The sequence below is a fragment of the Cynocephalus volans genome, chromosome 9 (genome assembly GCF_027409185.1).
Source record: "Cynocephalus volans isolate mCynVol1 chromosome 9, mCynVol1.pri, whole genome shotgun sequence".
Classification (NCBI taxonomy): domain Eukaryota; kingdom Metazoa; phylum Chordata; class Mammalia; order Dermoptera; family Cynocephalidae; genus Cynocephalus; species Cynocephalus volans.
In genome coordinates this window covers 135,832,968-135,853,790 of record NC_084468.1, presented here as the reverse complement: position 1 = coordinate 135,853,790, position 20,823 = coordinate 135,832,968, and the positions used below count along the sequence as shown (strand labels likewise).

The 20,823-nt window shown below is 42.8% G+C and overlaps 1 protein-coding gene across 1 annotated transcript in view; it reads left to right on the top strand.

The window, feature by feature from the left end:
• Positions 1-9,912: 9,912 nt before the first annotated feature.
• Positions 9,913-20,823, top strand: part of RNF175 (ring finger protein 175) — a 47,342-nt gene continuing 36,431 nt past the window's right edge. The window contains exons 1-3 of the mRNA XM_063107490.1: positions 9,913-9,949; positions 13,773-13,809; positions 16,452-16,593. Coding sequence (XP_062963560.1) covers positions 9,913-9,949; positions 13,773-13,809; positions 16,452-16,593 — 216 coding nt within the window. The remainder of the gene's footprint in view (positions 9,950-13,772; positions 13,810-16,451; positions 16,594-20,823) is intronic.

Here is a 20,823-nt window from a genome sequence, read left to right as displayed (position 1 = left end):
CTATTTCTATACCTAACTTTTCTCCTGAGTTTCAGTCTGTCTTCTAACTGTGGACAACTCTGCCTGTGTGGCCTGAGATACATCAAAATCAACATGCATCAAACCAAATTTCACTTCACCTTCCACAATCTTATCCTCCTTTTACAAACAGTTTTACTGGTAGTTATTCCTCATTGGCTAGTGTCCTTTCCAGTTCTCAGGCCATTTAGAAAGCAAAGATAATTAACCTACCCCAAATTCAGTAAATGATCAAATTTTTCATGCTTGGGTTACCAGCTCTGACAATTTTCTTTGGTGATTCTTCACTCAGATGACGTATTACCAAGAGATTTCTCATTTTCTTTTTACTATTTATTAATATAGTGCCTTAGATATATACTTTGAGTACATGCACAGTATAAACCAAGGAGAGGGACTCTGTACTCACGGATGAGTTAATGTAGCCATCATAGGAGTGGGTTAATTCATACATTCATTCATGGAAGGTGGGGGGAGCCAAATTTGCTTTTATAACAAACCACTCTCAAGATAATGAACCCATTCCCATGACAGAATCACCTCTTAAAGGTCCCACCTCTCAACACTGCTGCACTGGGGATTAAGTTTCCAACACATGAACTTTGGGGGACACATTCAAATCTTAGCACGCTCTCTCTAAAACAGTCCAGAGAGCCAGTAGAAGAGACAGGACCCTGACTCAATTCTTGCAGGGTGAGGAACCACACAATGCTCTTTTCACACATATATAACAAGGTAAAACTTCCTTCAAGTTATTCACTTAAATTTGTCCCTAACATTATGGCTACTTTAAAAGATATCCATAAGATCTTAAACTAGGTCTTAAACTAGTGAAGTCTAGCTACGCCCTAAATTACCCACTAACCATCATATCAAGGATACCTTCTAAAATTTTTCTTTTTTCAAGACCCAGAAAAATGTTTACTATAAAAATAAAACGTACATAAGTAATTTTATCCCAAGATATTAATTTTTTTAAATAGTCATAATTAGACAACATGCCCAGCACGAAATTTTTGTTTATAATCATTTAGTAACTTGGAATATTTGAAATCCTTTCCAAAGAAAAGATGAAGCCAACAATAAACAAGCAAAAACATTGATATTCCATTACTCTGATATTCCCAAATATGTGTTTTATTTCCCTGTTTCAACTATTCCAGCTCTTATATGATGTGCTAGGATTACTGCATTTACAGAATAAATTTAAACACACAACTATGTCTTCAACACTCATTTTTGCCACATATTTTTAGCAGTTATGTGGCTAAATACCAAAATTTATGTTCATTCAATACAAGGATAAGATAAAAGGCAGAATGAAACAAAGCCAGGCTTACCTTTTGCACAGCTTTCCTTTCCCCGGTCCATGTCAGCGTCTCTGAACGATGACAAAAATATGTTCCATCCTGATTAATAAATTATAAAATAAGAAGTAGTATATGCTCATTGTAAAATAAGAATATAATATAAAATATTACAAAATATAAGTATTGTAAAATAAGATAACTTATGTAAGAATAGTATGCGCACATTATAAAATAAGAAGTAATATGTGTTCATTCTGAACTGCATGGAATTATGTACAGGGCATGTTTCAGGCCCCTTACTTGAAGTCTGTATCCATGTGCACAGTTCTCAATGGATAGATAAGGAAAGCCTGTGGTCACAGTGACAATAGTCCCCTCTTCTTCCTGGAGGAATCCCTGCAGGTGACAGGCCAAGGGAAACCACATGTCCCCACTCTGCCTCCATAAGCCAGGGAGATACCTTGGTCTTAACTAGAAATGAAAGACAGGACACCACACCAGGACAGGGTTTCCTGGGGGCACCCCTAGTGAAGCAATGGGTCTCCCCACACGACGTAGGGACTAGGGAGCTGGAACAGCCATGGTTCCTGCTATATACATTCTTAGATAAAGCAAGCAATCTCTGCTAACTTCGAGGTCTTCATCTGAACCGTGGGTGGTGATACCTATCACTGGGGTTCGTTTTGAGGACTAAATGATATCAGACATACAACGTGCTTGGCACACTGTAGGTGTTCAATAAATATTAACTCTTTATAGCTAGGGCAGTGGACCCTGGCTTGCCTGGGATGGGCTGTCTGCCTTCTAACTTATTAAAGAGGAGACTTAGTGGAGGCACTGGGAAAAGGAAAACAAGGAGAGGGGAGGAGAAGGATCCCCATCAAGGATTTAAATGTGGTTTTCCCTCCCGCCGAGAGGGCCCCTGCACTCAATAAACTAGAATGACCCTAGCTGAACTTCCAAGCTTGAAAGTATAGCTGGTTTTTAAAAGGAGTTCTTTTTCAAGACCAATTGTTCAGCAGAACTGAAAAGCTCACCCTCGGAAGAGGCTCAATCCTAAAATTTACAGGGTAAACCATTAAAAGCAGGATTGTGCCATTTCTCAGTAGAGAGCAGGGAGCACCATACATACTGTTGTCTGACCGCTGCAACTCTGCTGCCTCCTCCATTCTAAATTAACTAGAAATCTGAGAAACTGAAAGCTGAGCACTAGCTAACATTATTTAAATGAACTGGCTGTTACATGAACCTTAAACCACATGTCTTTTCATAGTGGGGCTGCCCTGGGCCAAGAGACATTAATACAGACGGTTCCCAGCTTACAAAGGGATTATGTTCCAAACATGCATTTGAAAGGCTGTGATTTGAAAGGCAGAAATGCACTTTCTCATAGAAGCAATGTTATAAATGGCGATCAGGGCCACAAGCCAGCTCACAAAAAACCATGTAACCATAATATAGCTAAACATTGTACATTTTAGCCAAAAAAAGAGTAGAAATCAATAATGATACACTATGAATAATTAAAGAATGAGATGCACAATAAAGTTGAGTATCTTTCATTTGTCTTGAGTACTAGTGCTTAAGCAAAAGTAGATTTAATTATAAGAGGATGCAAAGGTCTATCCGGTTAGGCTGAGGGGCCAGGGAGAACTAGGACTAGAATCAGGAACCCTGGCAGTTGGGAACCAGACCAACTTGCAGGATTTCTGCCAATTCTAAGTGCCCAGTGTCTGCACCTGAAAGTACCCAGAGAGGGCCTTGGGGAGAGGATGAAGTAAAGGGTTGGGAATGACTGAAAAAGAGTTAGCCCAACCATCTTTTTGCAGCCATTTCCTCACCCAAGTTGGGACTTGGCTTCAGTGTTTCCCCCCCAAGATGATTATTTCCATTAAGGACAAGTTTGCCCCTGGCCCCAAGAATCACTGGAATCCAGAACCTTTGGTGCCACATTCATACTGACTTCTGCGATCAGACAAGCTCTTGGATACTCACACCACCCACTTTTGTTTTTAAACCCCATTTTGTCTTGGTTTGGCATAATTTTTCATGTGGATAAGCTGATTACTAAACAGTCCATCCTTTTCTTTCTAATTTGCCACTTCCCTCATAAAACTAGTTTTCCATGAATGCAAGTGCCCATTTGGGGTCTTTCCATTCTGTTCCATGGGTCTATTTGTCTCTTCCTGCACCAAATATCATACGTAATTGGCTGGCTATTCTTGACCCCACTTTGGTTTCAAACCCCTTTACCACATTAGCTCATTTCTTCCATTACATCTTTACCATCACAGCAGGGCTCTAGACTGCAGGGGATGACAGCAGGATGCCCAGACTATGGCTAAAATGCTGAAGAGATTAGCGCTTAAGCAGCAGGAATACAGAGTCAGCTGCCAACCATTTGATTAGGGAAACAAAGTTGCAAATTAATGAACCTTGCTTATGCGAACTCCTCCAGAAAGCAGTGCCTAACTTTCCGGGAAATGAGATATTAGTTCTGGCTCTCTTGGACACAAAAGGAACCAGGTAAGAGAAAAAGGTTAGAGCAAATCCATCGTTACCATTGGGAAGGAAATGGACTTTTTGAGTTTTATTTGGGTGTGATTGTTGAGCAGAAGCCAGAAGAAGGTGACCAACCATCTTTGTGTTTACATGTGTCTCCAGTGAAGTATGTGGACCTTTTTGGTGTCAACCAACCAGGGAAGAGAGTTTCAAATCAGGGAACTAGAAATTATACAATGATAATGGGCTAGAATTTTATAGGAAAGTGAACTTCCATTTATATCTGAACTATTCTATTTTATTTATTTTATTGACTTGGAAGAATCCAGATGAATTTGAGAACATCCTGGGCTATAGAGACAAAAATGGCCTTTGACACAAGAAGGCAGGCCAGAAGCCAGGTAGGGATGCAGCATGTCCCAATGAACTCACTATCTTTGTTCCCCAAAATCTGCTGTTCTTTTGCTATTCCCATTCACAGGGATGGTGGCACCATCTGCCCAAATGCCAAGCTGCTCAAGCCACATGCCTGGGTACCATCCTTGAAGATCAGTCAAGTCTTATAGATTCTATCACCTAAATCTCCTAGCTCCGTCCACGTCTCTCCATCTCTCCTCCACCCCATCCCCGCACACTCTCACATACAACACCAAGGCCACTGTCATCCTTCTCTAGAACCACAGCAGTAGCTGTCTGATTGGTCTCTCTGCCTTGAATCATAGTCTTACCTCCCCTCCGCACCGTTGAAGCCAGAAGGTGAGTCTGGTAATGTCCTCTTGCTAAAAATTCTCTAATGGCTTCCTGTCCTCCTGAGGCTACAGTCCAAACTGTGTAATATGATTTACATAGCCCTCTTGATATGGCCCCTGCTGACCTTTGTTGCCACTATCTTATGTGATTAAGAGCCCACACCATGGAGCCAGTCTTCTCCAGGTTCAAATTCTCACTGCAGCACCCACTGGCTTCAAAACTTGAACTATCTTCTGAACCTCTCTGTGCTTCAGTGTTCTCATGAGTAAAAGTGAGATAATAACAACATCCACCTGTTGGGAGGACTGAATGGGTTACAGGTAAAGTGCTTGGAACAGCACCTGGCACATAGCAAGCATTATGTCAGTCAACTATTACTTTTATTTCAGTTTCTCCAACTTGCTATACTTTCTCCAGCCTCCAAGCCTTTGCATCCTCTGTTCCACCCATGTGGAACACTCTTCCCAATACCTTGATCATGCTACCAGACAGTCTTCGGATGTAGGCAACAGCAGCAGCATCACCTGAAAACCCGTTAAAAAGACAAATTCTCAGGCCCCAGCCCAGACCTACTACATCAGAAACTCTGGGGGTTGGGCCCAGAATTTTAACAAGTACTCTACTGGCCTCTGATGCACAGCCTAGGCTGGAAAACTGAGGCACTTATCAAGATAAATTGTACTTAGATGTTTATTTGTCTCTACCCCCTGCTGGGCTGTACATTCTACAATGGCAGAGAAGGGTCCATCCTGTTAGTCAGTTAATCCCACCTGTAGTTCCTTCTAGGTTTTGAAAAACATCAGCCATCACAAACTGAAATGAAGTATACGTATCTTGTAGGCCAGATGATCTCATTGTGCATTCCCTCTTTGTCTATTTCTCTAATTTAGCACCCAAGTATTTCCAAAGGTTTGCCTAAATGTTCCAGCTTGTTCCCAACCTTAAGTCTAGGCTTAGACCTAAGTGTAAATGGAGGGGACAAGTTATGAGTGATTTCCCAGGGGACCCTGGAGCACCACAGGGGCCAAGAGGGTCCGTGTTCTCTCCCCAGAGTGGAGTTTCTCTCCTTTGTCTGGGCCCAGGGAATGGAACAAGGCTAGGGATGCGACAGAGAGCTGAGGGAATTGTCTCTTTCTTCCTCCCTCGTCCCTCCTCCCACCCTCCCCCCACCATCTCTCTCTCCCGCTCTTCCCTGTCTCCTTCATTTCTCACTCCGTTTCTCTTCCTACCTACCGCTGACCTGCGCTCCAGCCCCGTCATCTGGTAACAAAGTCGCAGGTTCCCGCCGAGCGCACAGGGCAAGGCGCAAGACGTTTTATTAGCGACGAAGACTGACCGAACGGCTTCACTGCCGAGGGGCCCGAGGCCCAGGGGAGCTCACAGTGACGGCGATGCGGGGCCTGAGCGTCTCTGCTCGGGCGGAGGCCAGAAGGCGCGCGGAGGGCCGAGGGGCGGGCGTGCGCCGGGGCTGCCCGCGCTGCAGCGCACAGCTCCCTGCAGGTCGGAGCCACCCGCGGCGCGCGCGGCGAGGGGCGCCCCCTGCTGCCGACCCCGCGAGACCCTAGACTCCCGGCGAGCCCGGGCCCGCGGCGGAGCATGGCCGCGAGGGCGGCGGTGCCGGAGGCGCCCCCGCAGCACGAGCAGGTACCGGCGTGGGGCGCGGGCCGGGGGCGCAGGGGGAAACGCCGGGTCGGGGTCCCGAGGCTCACGCTAGGGTCGGGCGGGCGCGCAGACCGGTTTCCAAGACCCCCACCCTTAATGATGGGGGCCTTCCCTGGATGGAGGTAGGAATGGATGGCCTTCTGGAAGATGCTGCCAAGGGGGTTGCCAATCCCTCTCCGTATTCCTTTCCCGCCCCCTTTGCCTTCGCTCCCTTCCTCCCGTCCTACTTTGCGCCCTCTCCCGCCATCCTCTCCGTTCTCCGCCCTCCACACTAGCCGCCTCTCTCCTCCCTGCTTGGCAGAAGCCCCCAGGCCTGTGAACACTGAAAGAGGGCAGCTGGGGAAGGGAAAGGTTGTACTTCAGGCTTTTGGCTAGACTGCCGTGGTTCTCAAACTTCAACTTACATCAGAATCACCCAGAGGGCTGGCTGGTTAAAACGCAGATCGCGGGGCTCTGCCCCAGGGCTTCTGATGCAGTACCTCTGGGATGGGACCTGATCATTAGCTGGTCTAACTAGCTCCCGGGAGCTGCCGGTGCTCGAGCTTTGAGAACCACAGGGCTAGACCTTTCCTCCCGCTGGTGGTGATTGCAAATCCACTCTTGCTTTATTTTTCATTCATAGGACAATCCTTAGGTCATAACCAGGTACCAGGAACCGTGCTACACATTGGGAAGGGGGTCGGGGGTGGGGGCAAGTACAATGAGAGGTGGGCCTTTCTTCGAGGAACCCACGTCCTTAAAGCAAAGACAAACATAACTCATACAGAACAGGAGGAGATCAGTGTCCCAAAGTAGGTTCCAGTGAAGAATCTAGGATTTCTAAGAATCAAGAGATTGCTCCTGACTGGGGGGATGGGTGAGGCTGCATGGGGGCGTGGCGTTTGAGCTGGGCCTTGAAGACTGGATTGGATAAGGCCATGTGGTGCTAAGAGGGAATTAGAATTCCAGATGGAGGAAACAGCAGTGTCAAATTGCCTGAAAGTGAAGAAAATTCTTGGGGGGTGGCCATGGGAAAAGGCAGAGGGGGGGCCTCTGCATTGTGACTGGCAGAAACCCAGGGTTCATAAAGGCTTATAGAGAAAAATAAAGCAGCTAGGCTGTGCTTTGTGTACCAAACTATGCATGTGGGTTTTCTTTTCTAAAATGGGGGAACCTATAAGGAAACTCCATGATTTTCTTTCTGGTTTCAAACCCAGATCATCCCAAAGGGGCTATGAATTGAGAGCTTTACATGCCAGGAAGGGCAGAGGACCTCGTAGTGTCAACGTTCGTTGCTGAAGTTTGCTCTTCCTTAAGGCTGGCATCACTGCCTTGCCCGCTGCCCTCAGGAGGTATGGCCCCTCTGTTACCTCTGCCTGGGGAGGGACTCGTAGCTTTCCCCTTAATCCCCTGTAGGAAGACAGTGAGGTCTAGGGATCAGCAGCCAAGGCATCACCTGGGAGCCTGTTAGAAATACAGTCTCAGTCCCCACCCCAGATCTACCGAATCTGGAGCTTGCAAGTGAGATTTGACTAGCTAAAAGAAAGGATACAGATCATGGTGCAGGGATGGGGGAAAGGAACTGGGCAACTAATCAGACAAGGAGAAGGAGAAAAGAGAGACAGAGCGCACCTTACTTTTATATTGTTCTTTTTAGGTGACACCTGTTCATGTAGAACATGTCTAATATAGAGAAGCATAAAAAGAAAGTATATATCCCAAGGTACATCACCTCCCACAGAGCATTCCTATTAACATTTTGGTAATCATTGTTCTGGATGTCTTTTTCTTCTGGATGTCTCTACAGCTATACATTTACATAAATAGTCTTACATTGCGCACAATTGGTTTGAAGCAAGCTTTTTTTCTCTGAACAACATGTCATGGAAGTATTTCCATGTCAATAAATATGGATCTGTATTAACATTTTAAAGATCTTATAGATTTTTTATGTAGATGTACAAAGATATGGGTCTTTTTCGTTCATTGTGTTGGGCACTTGCTGAGTGTCTCATTTTGAAAACAGATATTTTTCAGTCCTTGATAATCTTCTTGTGTAATTTCTTTTCAATTTCCTGCCATTTGCTATCTCATTCTCAGGTTTGAGAACTACTGTTTATTGCATGTGAGATTTCCTGGCCAGGTTTTCTAATATTCTTATATTTTCTTTCCTATTTTTCATCTCTAAGTTTTTTTTTTTTTTTCCCCCTCAGGGAGTTCCTCAATTAATAGACAATCCTTCCATTAGATTTTTTATATCCGTCCTCTTGTTTCTCATTTATAAGAGTTCTTGTTTGTTTCCCTATATTCTTTAAAGCATGATGTTCTTGTCATCATGGGTGCAGAATCCTCTCATGTCTCAAATGTTTAGTGATCTTTGGCTATTCACGTGTATCTAAGGGGAGACACTACAGCATTGTTCAGAAGTTCTTGCTAGCAGAGAGAGCTTGCTGACAGGAGGCTGTGCTGCAGGGTGACCTGCTGGGCCTTTACATATGAAGACAAGGACTGTCCATGTCTGTCGGTCTTTTCTCTTGGCATTTCTATGGCTTATAACAAAATACCCAAAACTGGGTGATTTGTAAGAAAATGAAATTTATTGCTTATAGTTTCAGAGGCAAGGAAGTCCAAAGTCCAGGGAGCACATCTAGTGAGTCTTCTTTGGTGGTGGCTTTACAACCATGCAGGGGTCTCACATGGTAGAAAATAGCAGAGCAGAGAGAGCAAGAGAGCAACTTCATCATTCACTCTCCTTTTAAAGCCCTCCAAACCACACCCTGACCGCCATTATTAATCCATTCACTACTGCGTGGTCCTTACAATCTAATCACCTCTTCAGGGCCCCACCTTTCAATTACCATCATAGGATTTCCCACCCTCAACAGTTACAGTGGAGATTAAGCTTCAGTGATATTGGGGGGCATCCAATCTACAGTGCTTGGATAGCTTCTTCAGAGAGGAATCCTCTGATCTTCTGTGTGCACAGGGTGTATCTGGCCACCAGCATTCCCAGCCAAGGGCATAAATGGAGACCCACATGCCACATGTCTAATTATTATAAACTAAACTGCTCTCACAGCCCTGCCTGCAGGTCCTGCCATGACCCATGCAGCTTGCTAGACTTCAGTTGTAGGGTCCACGTTCTTCCTACCTGCACTGCTGGCTACAAGCTTGAGTGGTAGCAAACATCTGCTGGGACTGGGAGGCTGGAAGTTTGATCGTGCCTATATTAGTTTCCTAGGGCTGCCATAACAATGGAAATTTAATTCCCTCACAGTTACGAAAGCCAGAAGTCGAAAACTTGGGTGTCAGCAGGGCCATGCTTCCTCCAAAGACTCTAGGGGAGAATATTTACCTGCCTCTTCCAGCTTCTGGTGGGTCCAGGTGTTCTTGGCTCATGGCTGCATTGCTCCAGTCTCTGCCTCTGTCTTCACATGGCCTTCTACATGATGTTGCTCCTCTGTGCCTGTGTCTCTGGGTGGCAAATCTTCCTCTCCGTTCTCTCATAGGGACACAAGTCACTGGATTTAGGGCCCACCCTAAATCCAGGATGATCTCATCCTGAAATCCTTAATTAAATCTGCAAAGACCCTATTTCCAAATAAGGTCACATTCACAGGTTTTAGGGGTTAGGACTCAGACATATCTTTTGGGGGGACACAATTCAACTAACTGCAGTGCCTAAACCAGGATGAGGACTGACCCCGTTGACTCCCAAGGGAGCCAAGGTAGGTAGGATCCCCTGGTGCACACCTCATTTTTCAGACTCAGGATTTCCAGTGCATTCTAAATTATTCCCAGACTACCCCACCACAGAAGGGGGGAGGGGGGCGGCAGCACAGTTAGGAGGGGAGCCTGATCTGCCTAGACACTTGGGATGGTTTGGGATGGCCACATTTCAAATCTCTGTCTCTGATTTTCCAGCCCATGGGCTATTCTTTTTCTCCTCCCCAGCCTCCCAACTCTCTTGGGGATGTCAGCCCTACATCAGCTCTCTCCATTCAATTTCTGCTCACTCAATCAGTTAGCAAACTTTCAAAACTATGTTCTTGGGAAACAAAAAGACAGATTTTTTTGTTTCAGGGGCTGAGATGCACAGGGGTCTTCTAAAGGAGGATAGAGCCCCTGTGGCCTGATCCAAAGGTAATGCTGCCACTGGAGGAGGGGGCAGGGGCTCTGTCCATTGAGATGAGGACTTTCCACGCAGGCTGCCCTCTCTCCACGTGCCTGGTTCCTCTGAGTCCCATTGGTCAGTTTTAACCACTAGTATTCTGCCAGAGGAGGGACCTCGAAGTCTTAAACCAACTTTCAACTGAAACTTCTGTTATCATCCCCAGTTGCACCTCCAGTTCCAGAAGTCCTTGGACCCCTCAGTCCCTCACTCTTCCTGAGGACCTTAACACAATCAGTCTACTTGTGCACCACCTGCATGCTGGCATGCATCAGTGTCCTCTGCTCCGCCATGTCCCTTTCCACTGGCCCGTCTGCTTTTCAGTTTCCAAAACTGGTTGCTTTGGATTCCCGTCTCACTCTCCTTGTACTTGGGGGTTTATGTCTTTTTTATCCTTCTGTGTATTCTAGTGGTGTTTGGGGAAGGAGAGGAGAAAAATGCATATATTTGATTTACCATGTTTATTGGCCTTTTTTCTTAATGCAGTTATTACTAGTGAGCTTAAACATCTCTTCATAAGTTTATTAGTCATTTTTATGTCCTCAAAAATTTGTCAGGTTTTTTACTCTATGATTTCTGGGCTCCATGTCATACTTAGAAATGCCTTCTCCACTGCACAATTATGAAAATGTTTGCCCATATTTTCTTCTAGCACTTTTAAGATTTTCTTTCTTACATTTAAATATTTGATCATTTGGAATTTATTTTGAAGCAGAGAATTAGGTATGAATCCAGCTTTATTTTTTTCCAAATGCCTAGCCAGTTGTCCCAACACCATTTATTGAACAATCCATTTTTTCCTCACTGATTTGAAGTGACTCATTTATCATTTGCACTTGTGTCTATTCCTGAACTCTGTTCTGTTCACTCATCTGTCTTTCTATTCCTGTGCCAGTACTGCTTTCAATTAATTTCTTTGGCTTTATCTTGGATTTCAGTCTGATAAGCCAAGCCCCCAGTCTTTACTTTCATTCTTCTGAATTTTCCTGGCTGTCCTTATATGATTATCCTTCCAGGTGAATTTTAGTGTCATTTTAATTTCCAAAGTAAATCCTCTTAACATCTTGATTGGGCTTGCAAAATAATATATTATAAAAGATTACCAAAAAGTAGACCCCATGTAGAAAAAAATGTTGTGCTATTAAGAACTGTTACTAGAAAAGAGATGTCTGTAAGAGCATCACCATCATCATCATCATCATCAATCATCCTGGTTCACTTTTTCTCTAGGAAATAGGGATTTCAATATCTCTTGACCTAAGGAAGTTTTTATTTATGTTTAACAGAAATCTTTTTAGGTACAATTTCTAACCTATAAACTTCCCTGGTCTCCAGAAGAATAATTTATCATACTTCACTAAAAATGACTTAGAATCTGGTGGATAGTTGGGGACAGTTATGTCCAGGACTATATTACTAGTTAAAGGCAAATGTTAAAAGCACTATGAACCTGAAGATCTAAAAGGAAAAAGAAAAAGACCCAGGGAGTCCTACAGGTTATAACGTTTATTAAGATAATTGGACCTTGGATTAAGCACCTTCCTACAAAACCCTCATATAGAGTCTTATTTATGCTTACAATATTCCAACGAAGTAGACAAGAGCAGCTTTCTTTTTTTTTTTTTTTTTTTTTTAGCAGCTTTCTATTAATATGCCTGAGGTCATTACCTAAAGAATCAGGCAGCACAGTGTTTAGTGCTGGGTAGTGCTGAGTGGCTGCATGGCTCAGGGCTCCACACCCATCCAGTGTTTTCTCCTCAAAAGCAGAAATCAGCAGACAGGGACCTATCCAACAAAGGAGGAGACTCAGGAACCACTATTACCTAAGGGTGGCTTTTCTCCTGGAACTGAGCACTTGAGCGCAGCTGATGGGTCAGGGACCTGCCAGGTGTGATCACTTAGGGACAGGGAGCCATCGAGAAGCTGCCAGTATCACCTGCTGCACCACCCACTTCCTCTTTCCTGGCATCATCCAGAAAGCACTGGGCTTGTGCAAATACTGCCTAAGCCTATAATGTTGGCCCTCGGTACCCATGGGTTCCACATTCGTGGATTCAACCAACCACGGATTGCAAATAATTGGGGGGGGCAGCAAATAACTGGGGGGGGACTGTACCTGTACTAAACACATACAGGCTTTTTTATTTTCTTGTCATATTCCCTACACAATGCAGTATAACAATTATTTATGTAGCATTTACATTGCATTCAGTACTTTAAGTAATCTAGAGATGATTTAAAGTGTATGAGAGGATGTGCGTAGGTTATATGCAGATACTACACCATTTTATATCAGTGACTGGAACGTCTGTGGATTTCGGTATCACCAAACATCCTGGAACCAAGGGACGACTAAACTTACCTGTGTTATCTGGAGCCTTGTTCTCTCTTGTAAGGGAATTCCTCAAGCATCTGACAGAGCATAGATTTTTATTATGGAGCCTATTTACTTTGAGGGAGAGAAATGCTAGACTGAACTATGGGTGTTAGTTATTTCTTTCCATCTGTCAGAACTGCTTACACCATTTGAAGAAAACATGGGAGAAAATCTGGTTAATACCAGGTTTGTGTAACAAATGTTTTGTTCACCTTCCCTTCTTTGCCATCATCAGGGGTGTTACCTTTCAAACAGTGTCTTTTAACACTACTGGAGTAGGGATTAAGCTGTCTGTACCCTCCATGAAAGTTATAAGATTGTGTCTTTCCAGTGATTGGCCTTAAAGGTTTCAAATGACTAAATGTAGTGGATTAGCAGTAATGAAGGGAAGGCACACAGGGGTAGACTCTTCAGGTCGTCCAAAAAGCACTGTCCTGGGGATGACCTCTCTGTTCCCCAGCTTAATCTTCAAGGGCCTGAGGCTGGATTGCTCCCTGCCCTGGGATCTGTAATGGTGTCTCCCTAACAGGAGGGCACAAAAATGCTCCAAACAAAAAGTCTGGTCAACCAATAGTCTGGTCAGCTCTCTAAAACCTTCAACTTGGAGATGATATTTACACACTGGCATTATTTAAGACACCACAAAAATGGGTGGTTTTTTAGGGGTTCTTGGATTCACACATCACCTCCCAGAAGCCGTGGTGGCACTGACTGATTTGCCCAAACTAAACCACAGAAATGGAGCCACATCTGGTTCTCTGACCTAAGAGTAGAATCAAATATTTATTAATAGTGACCCGATTACTGGGGTTTTTTCTTGTTCCTTTGTTTGTTTTGTGTTAGTTATGTAAGCAAACTATTTTATTAGGACTCTCATCCTAAATTATTCCAGTCCTAGAGAACACTGCTATTTTACATGGTTTGGGATTCCCGTGTAATTCTTTAACATACGAGCCAAGAAAACAAGAAAATTTTGATAAGGGCCTTTTTTTATGTTTTTCAGATCTCTCACACAAGCTTTCTGAGGACGATGCATGGAAGTAAGTGATTAGTATTTTTTATAGCTGTCTTACTGAAAATTAGATATCCATCTTAACAGATTAGGAAGTTGAATGAAGTCATCATTTTATTTGTAAATTTCCCAGGGTAGAGAAGATGGGGTAGCGTAGCCATATGTGACAAGCACACTATACACCAACACTGCATAGATTTCATCTGTTTTCCACAGCACAATCCATGCAGTCCCACAAAGCAGGGTTAATATATGCTTCAAAATATGTCAGTGTCAAGTTACTATTTATTTTAGGTACATGATACATCTGGTTTTCTTTATATGCTGTTTTCCCTGTATTCTGGTACCTACTGTGGGACCGTTGGGCCCTTTAAGCACCACACAAAATGAAATAAAAATGAAAACTTCCACCTTTTTTGCATTATAGGAATCAATTATGAATGTATTTCTACTCAAAATAGAAAATACTTATTACATTTGTATACCAATTTAATCTTTTGTTGTATTTCCACATAAGTTAACCCATTCGAGATGTGTTTTCATTTTATATATATATACAAAATATATTAATATCATACAAGACATTCTGTTTTATAGCTATGCAAGTCCTATTTTATAGACTGATGAATTCACTCTTCTATCTACATGGCCTAAGTTGAAAGTACATTAATTACGTAAAATATTAAATAGTTATTTTGGATTTGGGGCTGTAAAAACCACAACTAAACTCCTATATCCTTTTAATTTTTCTTCCCATTTCTTTGGGAAAACAAGTGTAATTTTTTTTTTTTTTTTTATGAGCTTCTAGAAATCATTCTCGTCTCCTGAGTTCAGGTTTCAACACACAGACTAACAGCCACTTAATTTACTTAAAGTTGCTTACCTGATCTGGACTTCACCTTCTTCATTTGATAAATGAAGGAGTTTCGGGACATCTATGTACCTTCCAGCACTAACATTCAAAGAGTCTATGTCAAAGATGCTGATCTCAAGAAGGAATATTTAAGCTCCGTGGTCTCATTTCTACACCTTGTCCAGCAGGGGGCACCCCTGCGATTAGTATGGGGCCCTTTTCTGAGGCACTGGGTACTTCTCTGCTTTAAGAGTAGCTGTGGAAATGCTGGTAGAGGGAGAGAACCCAATCCACACACCCAACAGGTGCCTTTTTAATAGTCACTATCTTGTGGCACAGACTAATATTACTCGGTAGTGCATTCTGACTATATACTAGCTAACTGCATACTGTAACCAGTCATAAGTAGAAACAAGAGATTTTGTGACTGATGGTGCCCCACTAGGGATGAAACATAATGCTAACCAATATTTAGAAAGTAATTGATTGGCAGCATTTGCAATTTTCCCCCCTTTCGCAAATCTTGACCTTGGGCTTCTCTCTCTTCCTCTAGGCCAGTGGTTCTCAACCTTGGCTGCTTCTTAAAATCACACAGGAAGCTTTAAAAATTACTGATGCCTAGGTCTTATCCTGGAAATCTTTATTAGTTTGCTGGGAATGCCATAACAGTACCACAGACTGGGTGGTTTAAACAACAGAAATTTATTTTCTCATAGTTCTGGAGACTAGAAGCCCAAGATCATGGTGATGGCAGGTTTGGGTTGACAGGTTGAGGTACTGGGGGTTAGGACTTCAACATACGAGTTTTGGGGAGAACACGATTCAGCCCCATAACACCTAGCAATGGTCATTTAATTGATCTGGGGCACATCTGGGCACTAGGATTTTTAAAAGCTCCCCTGTGATTTCTGGCTTACAGCCAAGGTCAAGAACCACTGCTCTAGGTTTTCTTCAAGGCCACTTCTGTTCTAGGATGTTAAACCAGATGGCATGCTGTTTTAGTGGTTTTCTCTACCATTGTGTAAAACTAAGTATCTAGCTAAAAACCAAAACATTCAGCCATAATTTGAATGCTGGAGCATGTCTAAGATAAGACTCAGGCCTATTCCTTCTCCTTATGACAGTTGTATAACCATTTGTACAACTCACTCAAGAGCCCCCTGTTGCCCCACGGATAATATACTCTCCTTTGGCATAGGCATCATCTCCAGGATATCCTTTTTCCCTAAAATAGTGGAAATTACTTGAAATTACCAACACTCTACTGTTTTTGATTTTCAAAAATGGCAGTTTCATATGGTTCAGTCTAATAATAATTATTCCTCATATGGGTACAAATGAAATAACATGTGCCTTTGCAGACATATGTCATATGTACTGGGAAGTACAGAGGGATCCTTATCTTAAATTTGCAAGTGAGGAAACTGAGGCTCAGAAGAGTAGATGACTCTCGCAAGGTCATAAGGTGATGAAGTAGCAGATCAGGAACTGGAACCCAGGTCTTCCCAGGGCACATCAGTGATTTTCGACCCCTTCACTTTACTTGAAAAGACAAGGCTGAGGCCAAAACCAGGGAAAGCAAAGGGTTAAGATGAATTAGTTTTGCTAATAGAATCAGCTGTCCCTTCCCCAAACCTGGGCAAAGGGAAGGAACGAAGAAAATTTTGAAACCAAATCTTACCAATCCTTACATTTGAAATAACTAATTGCTTCCTGTGAGCCCAGCCTGTTCTTTTTCTTTTTCTGTTTTTTTTTTTTTTTTGCTAAATGTGGGAGACTTGAGGGCTTTTTCAGATGACTTCATTTGCCAGTTCCAGCCTGCAGCAGGAGAGGATGTACAAGATGCACCGGGACCATGAGTCCATGCATGTGGAGATGATCTTGATCTTCCTCTGTGCCCTGGTCGTTGCCCAGGTAGTGCTGGTGCAGTGGAGACAGAGGCATGGCCAGTCCTACAACATGAGTCGCCCCCCAGCCCGCTGGAAGCGTGCTCCAGTCTGTCAGCTTGACTGTCCCTTCACTGCCACATTGAAGGAACAGCTTTGGTTTAAGTCAGTGGTTCTCAACCAACTGCAATTTCATGCTTAGGAGACATTTGGCAATATCTGGAAACATTTTTGATTGTCACAACGTGGGGTAGGAGTGCAGCGAGAAGGGGAGTTGCTATGAAATCTAGTGGGTAGAGGCCAGGGATGCTGGCAAAGGGATGCTGGCAAACATCCAACAGCGCAGGACAGCTCCCAACAACAAAATTATGTGGCCCAACGTGTCAATAGTGCCAAGGTTGAGAAACCCTGGTTTAAGCAAACCAGTTTTCCTCTTGGGCATGAATAACTCTGCCTATGATCCCGGAAAAGGAGGATTAGGAAAAGCAGAATCCAAAGCTTGAGACTTCCAATGTCATGTCATTGGCAATAAACTGTCTTGACATTAATGGTTTGCATATCCATGGAAGTGTGTTCATGCAAACACTCCACCGATCTCATCAACACAGAACAAGATCCCATTTTCACAAACCAATCCCACATGAGCATATCCACTGGAACATTCCCATCTCAGGGCCTCAGAGGCATTCCCTGGGCCTTGTTAAACCTGAGACTTTGCCATTGCGATGTTTACAACAGTAGTTCTGCAATCCTAGGGTGTGTCAGATTCTTAAGTCCCACCCTCAGCGTTTCTGATCTAATTGGGGCAAAATAATTTGCATGTCTAACAAGTTCCAAAGTGGTGCCAATGCTGCCAGTCCTGGGACCACACTTTGGGAAACACTGGTTTAGACCCAAGCATGGCTTAAATGGAGAAATGCTGCAGAGGGAGAAGGTCTCAATTAACACTCTACATGGTTCTGGGTCTCAGACTGGTCATTATATAAGAAGACTTGCCTGTGGTATATGAAGTGTTGGCTTAGACAATTATTTTATTTTTACTCATCATAAAAATTATTTCCTGTGTAGCACAGGGTCTAAAGGAATTCTTCTGAGTTCTGTATAATACTTAAGTTTAGGCGATTTTGAGCATTTTATTTAGAAAGAGAAATCTTGTTTTATTTTGTTTTTTAAAAAACACATGCATTGATTTTCTGCCATGTCACCATTGTCTTGTCAGTTAAAATAAACACCCTTTATATTGCACTTGGGTAATTTTGTTAAATAAATGTGACTAGAATCAAACCTCACTAGTTATTCACTCTCATATCAAAGAAAAGCTCTTCAAATGTATCTTAGCTATGGTTTTCTTATCTGCAAAATGGAAATACCCAAGATACAATTTCCAGAGTCCTTATGTAAGAAGAAACCTGGATTCTTAGGGAACCAATTCATAGCCCTGTTCCATCCTTTCTTTATAACTGATAATTGTCTCTGGATTGGAGATAGAAAAATGGCCTATTTCCGTGGTAACACAGGTGTGGCTTTGGCATAGGAAGCCCCCATCCTTGAAAGGAAACAATGCCACATGAGCCAACTGACTTGCACTGGGTCACACCACTCCTCCACCATTTTTGTTTGATGGTTTTGTGTCTGTATGTGTTGATGTGTTTTGTTTTGTTTTTTAAGATAATTTATTATTGTATTAGTACGTTTCTGTTGCTTATAACAAAATACACAGAACTGGGTGATTTATAAAGAAAACAAAATTTATTGCTTACAGTTTCAGAGGCTGGGAAGTCCAAAGTCCAGGGAATACATCTGGTGGGGGTCTTGGTGGTGGTGACAGTGACACGGGGTATCACATTGTGAAAATGGCAGGGCAAATAGAGCAAGAGAGAGAGAGAGACAGACTCTCCTCTTCTTTTTAAACCCTCGGAACCACGCCCCTGACCACAATTTTTAATCCATTCACTATGGCAGGGTCCTACAATCTAATCACCTCTTCAAGGCTCTGCCTTTCAATTACCACAATAGGATTTCCCACCCTCTTAACAGTCACAGTGGGGACCAAGTTTCTAATATATAAAACTTGGGGGACACAGTTCAAGCTTCAGGGAGTTTGGGGGGGACATAATTCAATCTACTACAATTGTACATACATGTTGGGTACAATGTTGATTTTCAGTAGTTGTGTACAATATGTGGTGGTTAGATCAGGATAGTTAGCTTATTCATTATTATAATATGCAATCATTCTTTGTGTCATTAACCAATTCCTCATTAGCCCCCTTCCCTCTTTCCCTCCCCTCCCCTTTTCCACCTCTAGTAACCACTGTTCTTTTCTCTCTTTCTAAAAGTTCAACCTATGACTGGGATTGTTATTTCTTTCTTTCTTTCTCTCTGTCTCTCTTTATTGTTTATTTGTTTATTTATGGATTCAGCTCCTGGTTAAGAGTGAGAACATGAGGTATTTCTCTTTCTCTACCTGGGTTGTTTCACTTAGGATAATTTTTTTCCAGGCTCATCCATGTTGCTGCAAATGGCAGAATTTCATTCTTTTTTATGACTTAGTAGTATTCTGTTGTGTATACATACCACATTTTCCCTATCCAGTCATCCATCAATGGACATTTAGGTTGGTTCCATCACCTGACTATTGTAAATAGAGCTGCAATAAACATGGGAGTGCAGGTATCCCTTCAACCTGATGATTTCCAATCCTCTGGATATATCCCCAGTAGTTGCATTACTGGATCATATGGTGGTTCTATATGTGCTTGTTTGAGAAGCTCTATATCGTTTTCCATAATGACTGTACTAATTTACAGTCCCACCAACAGTGTATAAGGGTTCCTCTTTCTCCACATTCTCACCAGCATTTGTTGTTCTCTGTCATTGTGATAATAGCCAGTCAATGATTTTTGAGGTGGCAAGTGCCAAAAAGACTCTTTCCTTGCCTTGTATTTAAGAAGTTGTCCCTGTGTCACCTCTTCAAGGGTGTATGTCACTATAATAGTAAGTGTGGAGCTCACACACTTGCTCTGTTGGCCACAGATAGACCTGCCCCTGAGTCAGAGTCTCCTTTAAGGGCTTGTGGCCCTTGAAGTTTCTAATCTTAGCTAATTTGGGCTTTGCTGGGCAAGTAGCCCTTAGTCTGACAACTGTTGGTTAGCTGGAACCATCTGTCCAAGTTGTTTCCTGTTACTCACTGCACAAGTGGTGCTGCCTGGATACCTCTCCAGGGATGTTGCTTTGGACTGCCCCCCTGAACCCCTTTAGTTGCCCCACTTTGGCTCCTGAAAGTTGCTATTCCTGTGTCCTTCACACAGCTCCTGTATTTTGTGGCTACCCAGAGGGGCTGTCTGGTCCTAAGGATTACCTTGGAGTTGACCAGGTGACTATGATCATGGCCTCTCTTGGAGTGGTTCTATCTGGTACTTTGACAAAGCCAGGACCCTAGATAAAGATATAGTCAAGGACAGAGTTGGGTTTCATGATGCCCCATTGAGACTCTGCTGGGTTAGCTCATAGATTTGATTGACCTCTGTAATATTTTCTACTTCTTTTCCCATCAATCTATCTATTATTGGCATTGTCTCAAAGAAACAGCTTGGATAGTCCCTTTCCCTCGCTTGTCTCTTTTGACAATCTTTGGCTCAAGGTGAGAGCCAGTATCTGAAGCCAGGCTTCCCACACTGCAGCCCTGATGTAGCCCTGTGCTTTGCGTCCCTTCTCAGAGGTTCACCTCCAGAGCCAGTCATCAGAACACAGCCATTTCAGTGATGTCTACAGCCATTTGAGCTGGTGATAGTTCCCCGAGCACTCGTAGCTTATTCTAACACTGGTTTCCAGCTTTTTTATGGTACTCTACATGAACAATGTCAAAAAAACCAGGACCTAATGCACTACCCAATTTAATGTCCTTGGGATGGAATTTGATGGACATGTTTCCATAAATGCTGATCTAAATAGCCTTATCACCCAGAGAGAACCTAGCTTTTAAATTGTTTCTCTTAGCATCTAAGATTATGTAAGAAAAGAGAAAGAGCTTTGAACATGTTTATAAGATTCATGACGTTCCTTGATCTTTTCTACAGGGGGCCATATAGTAAAGTTTATTTCATGACTTAATATTGTAACCTCCATTAATTTATTAGTAACATGTTAGTATATATATTAATTATAATTACTATAATAATAGTTACTCTCATGATAATAACTATTACTATAATACTGTAATATATATAAATTTAAATATAAATTAATATTATTATTACAGCTGTGATAAGTGCTTTTTGAACATGATCTCATTTACCCTGGG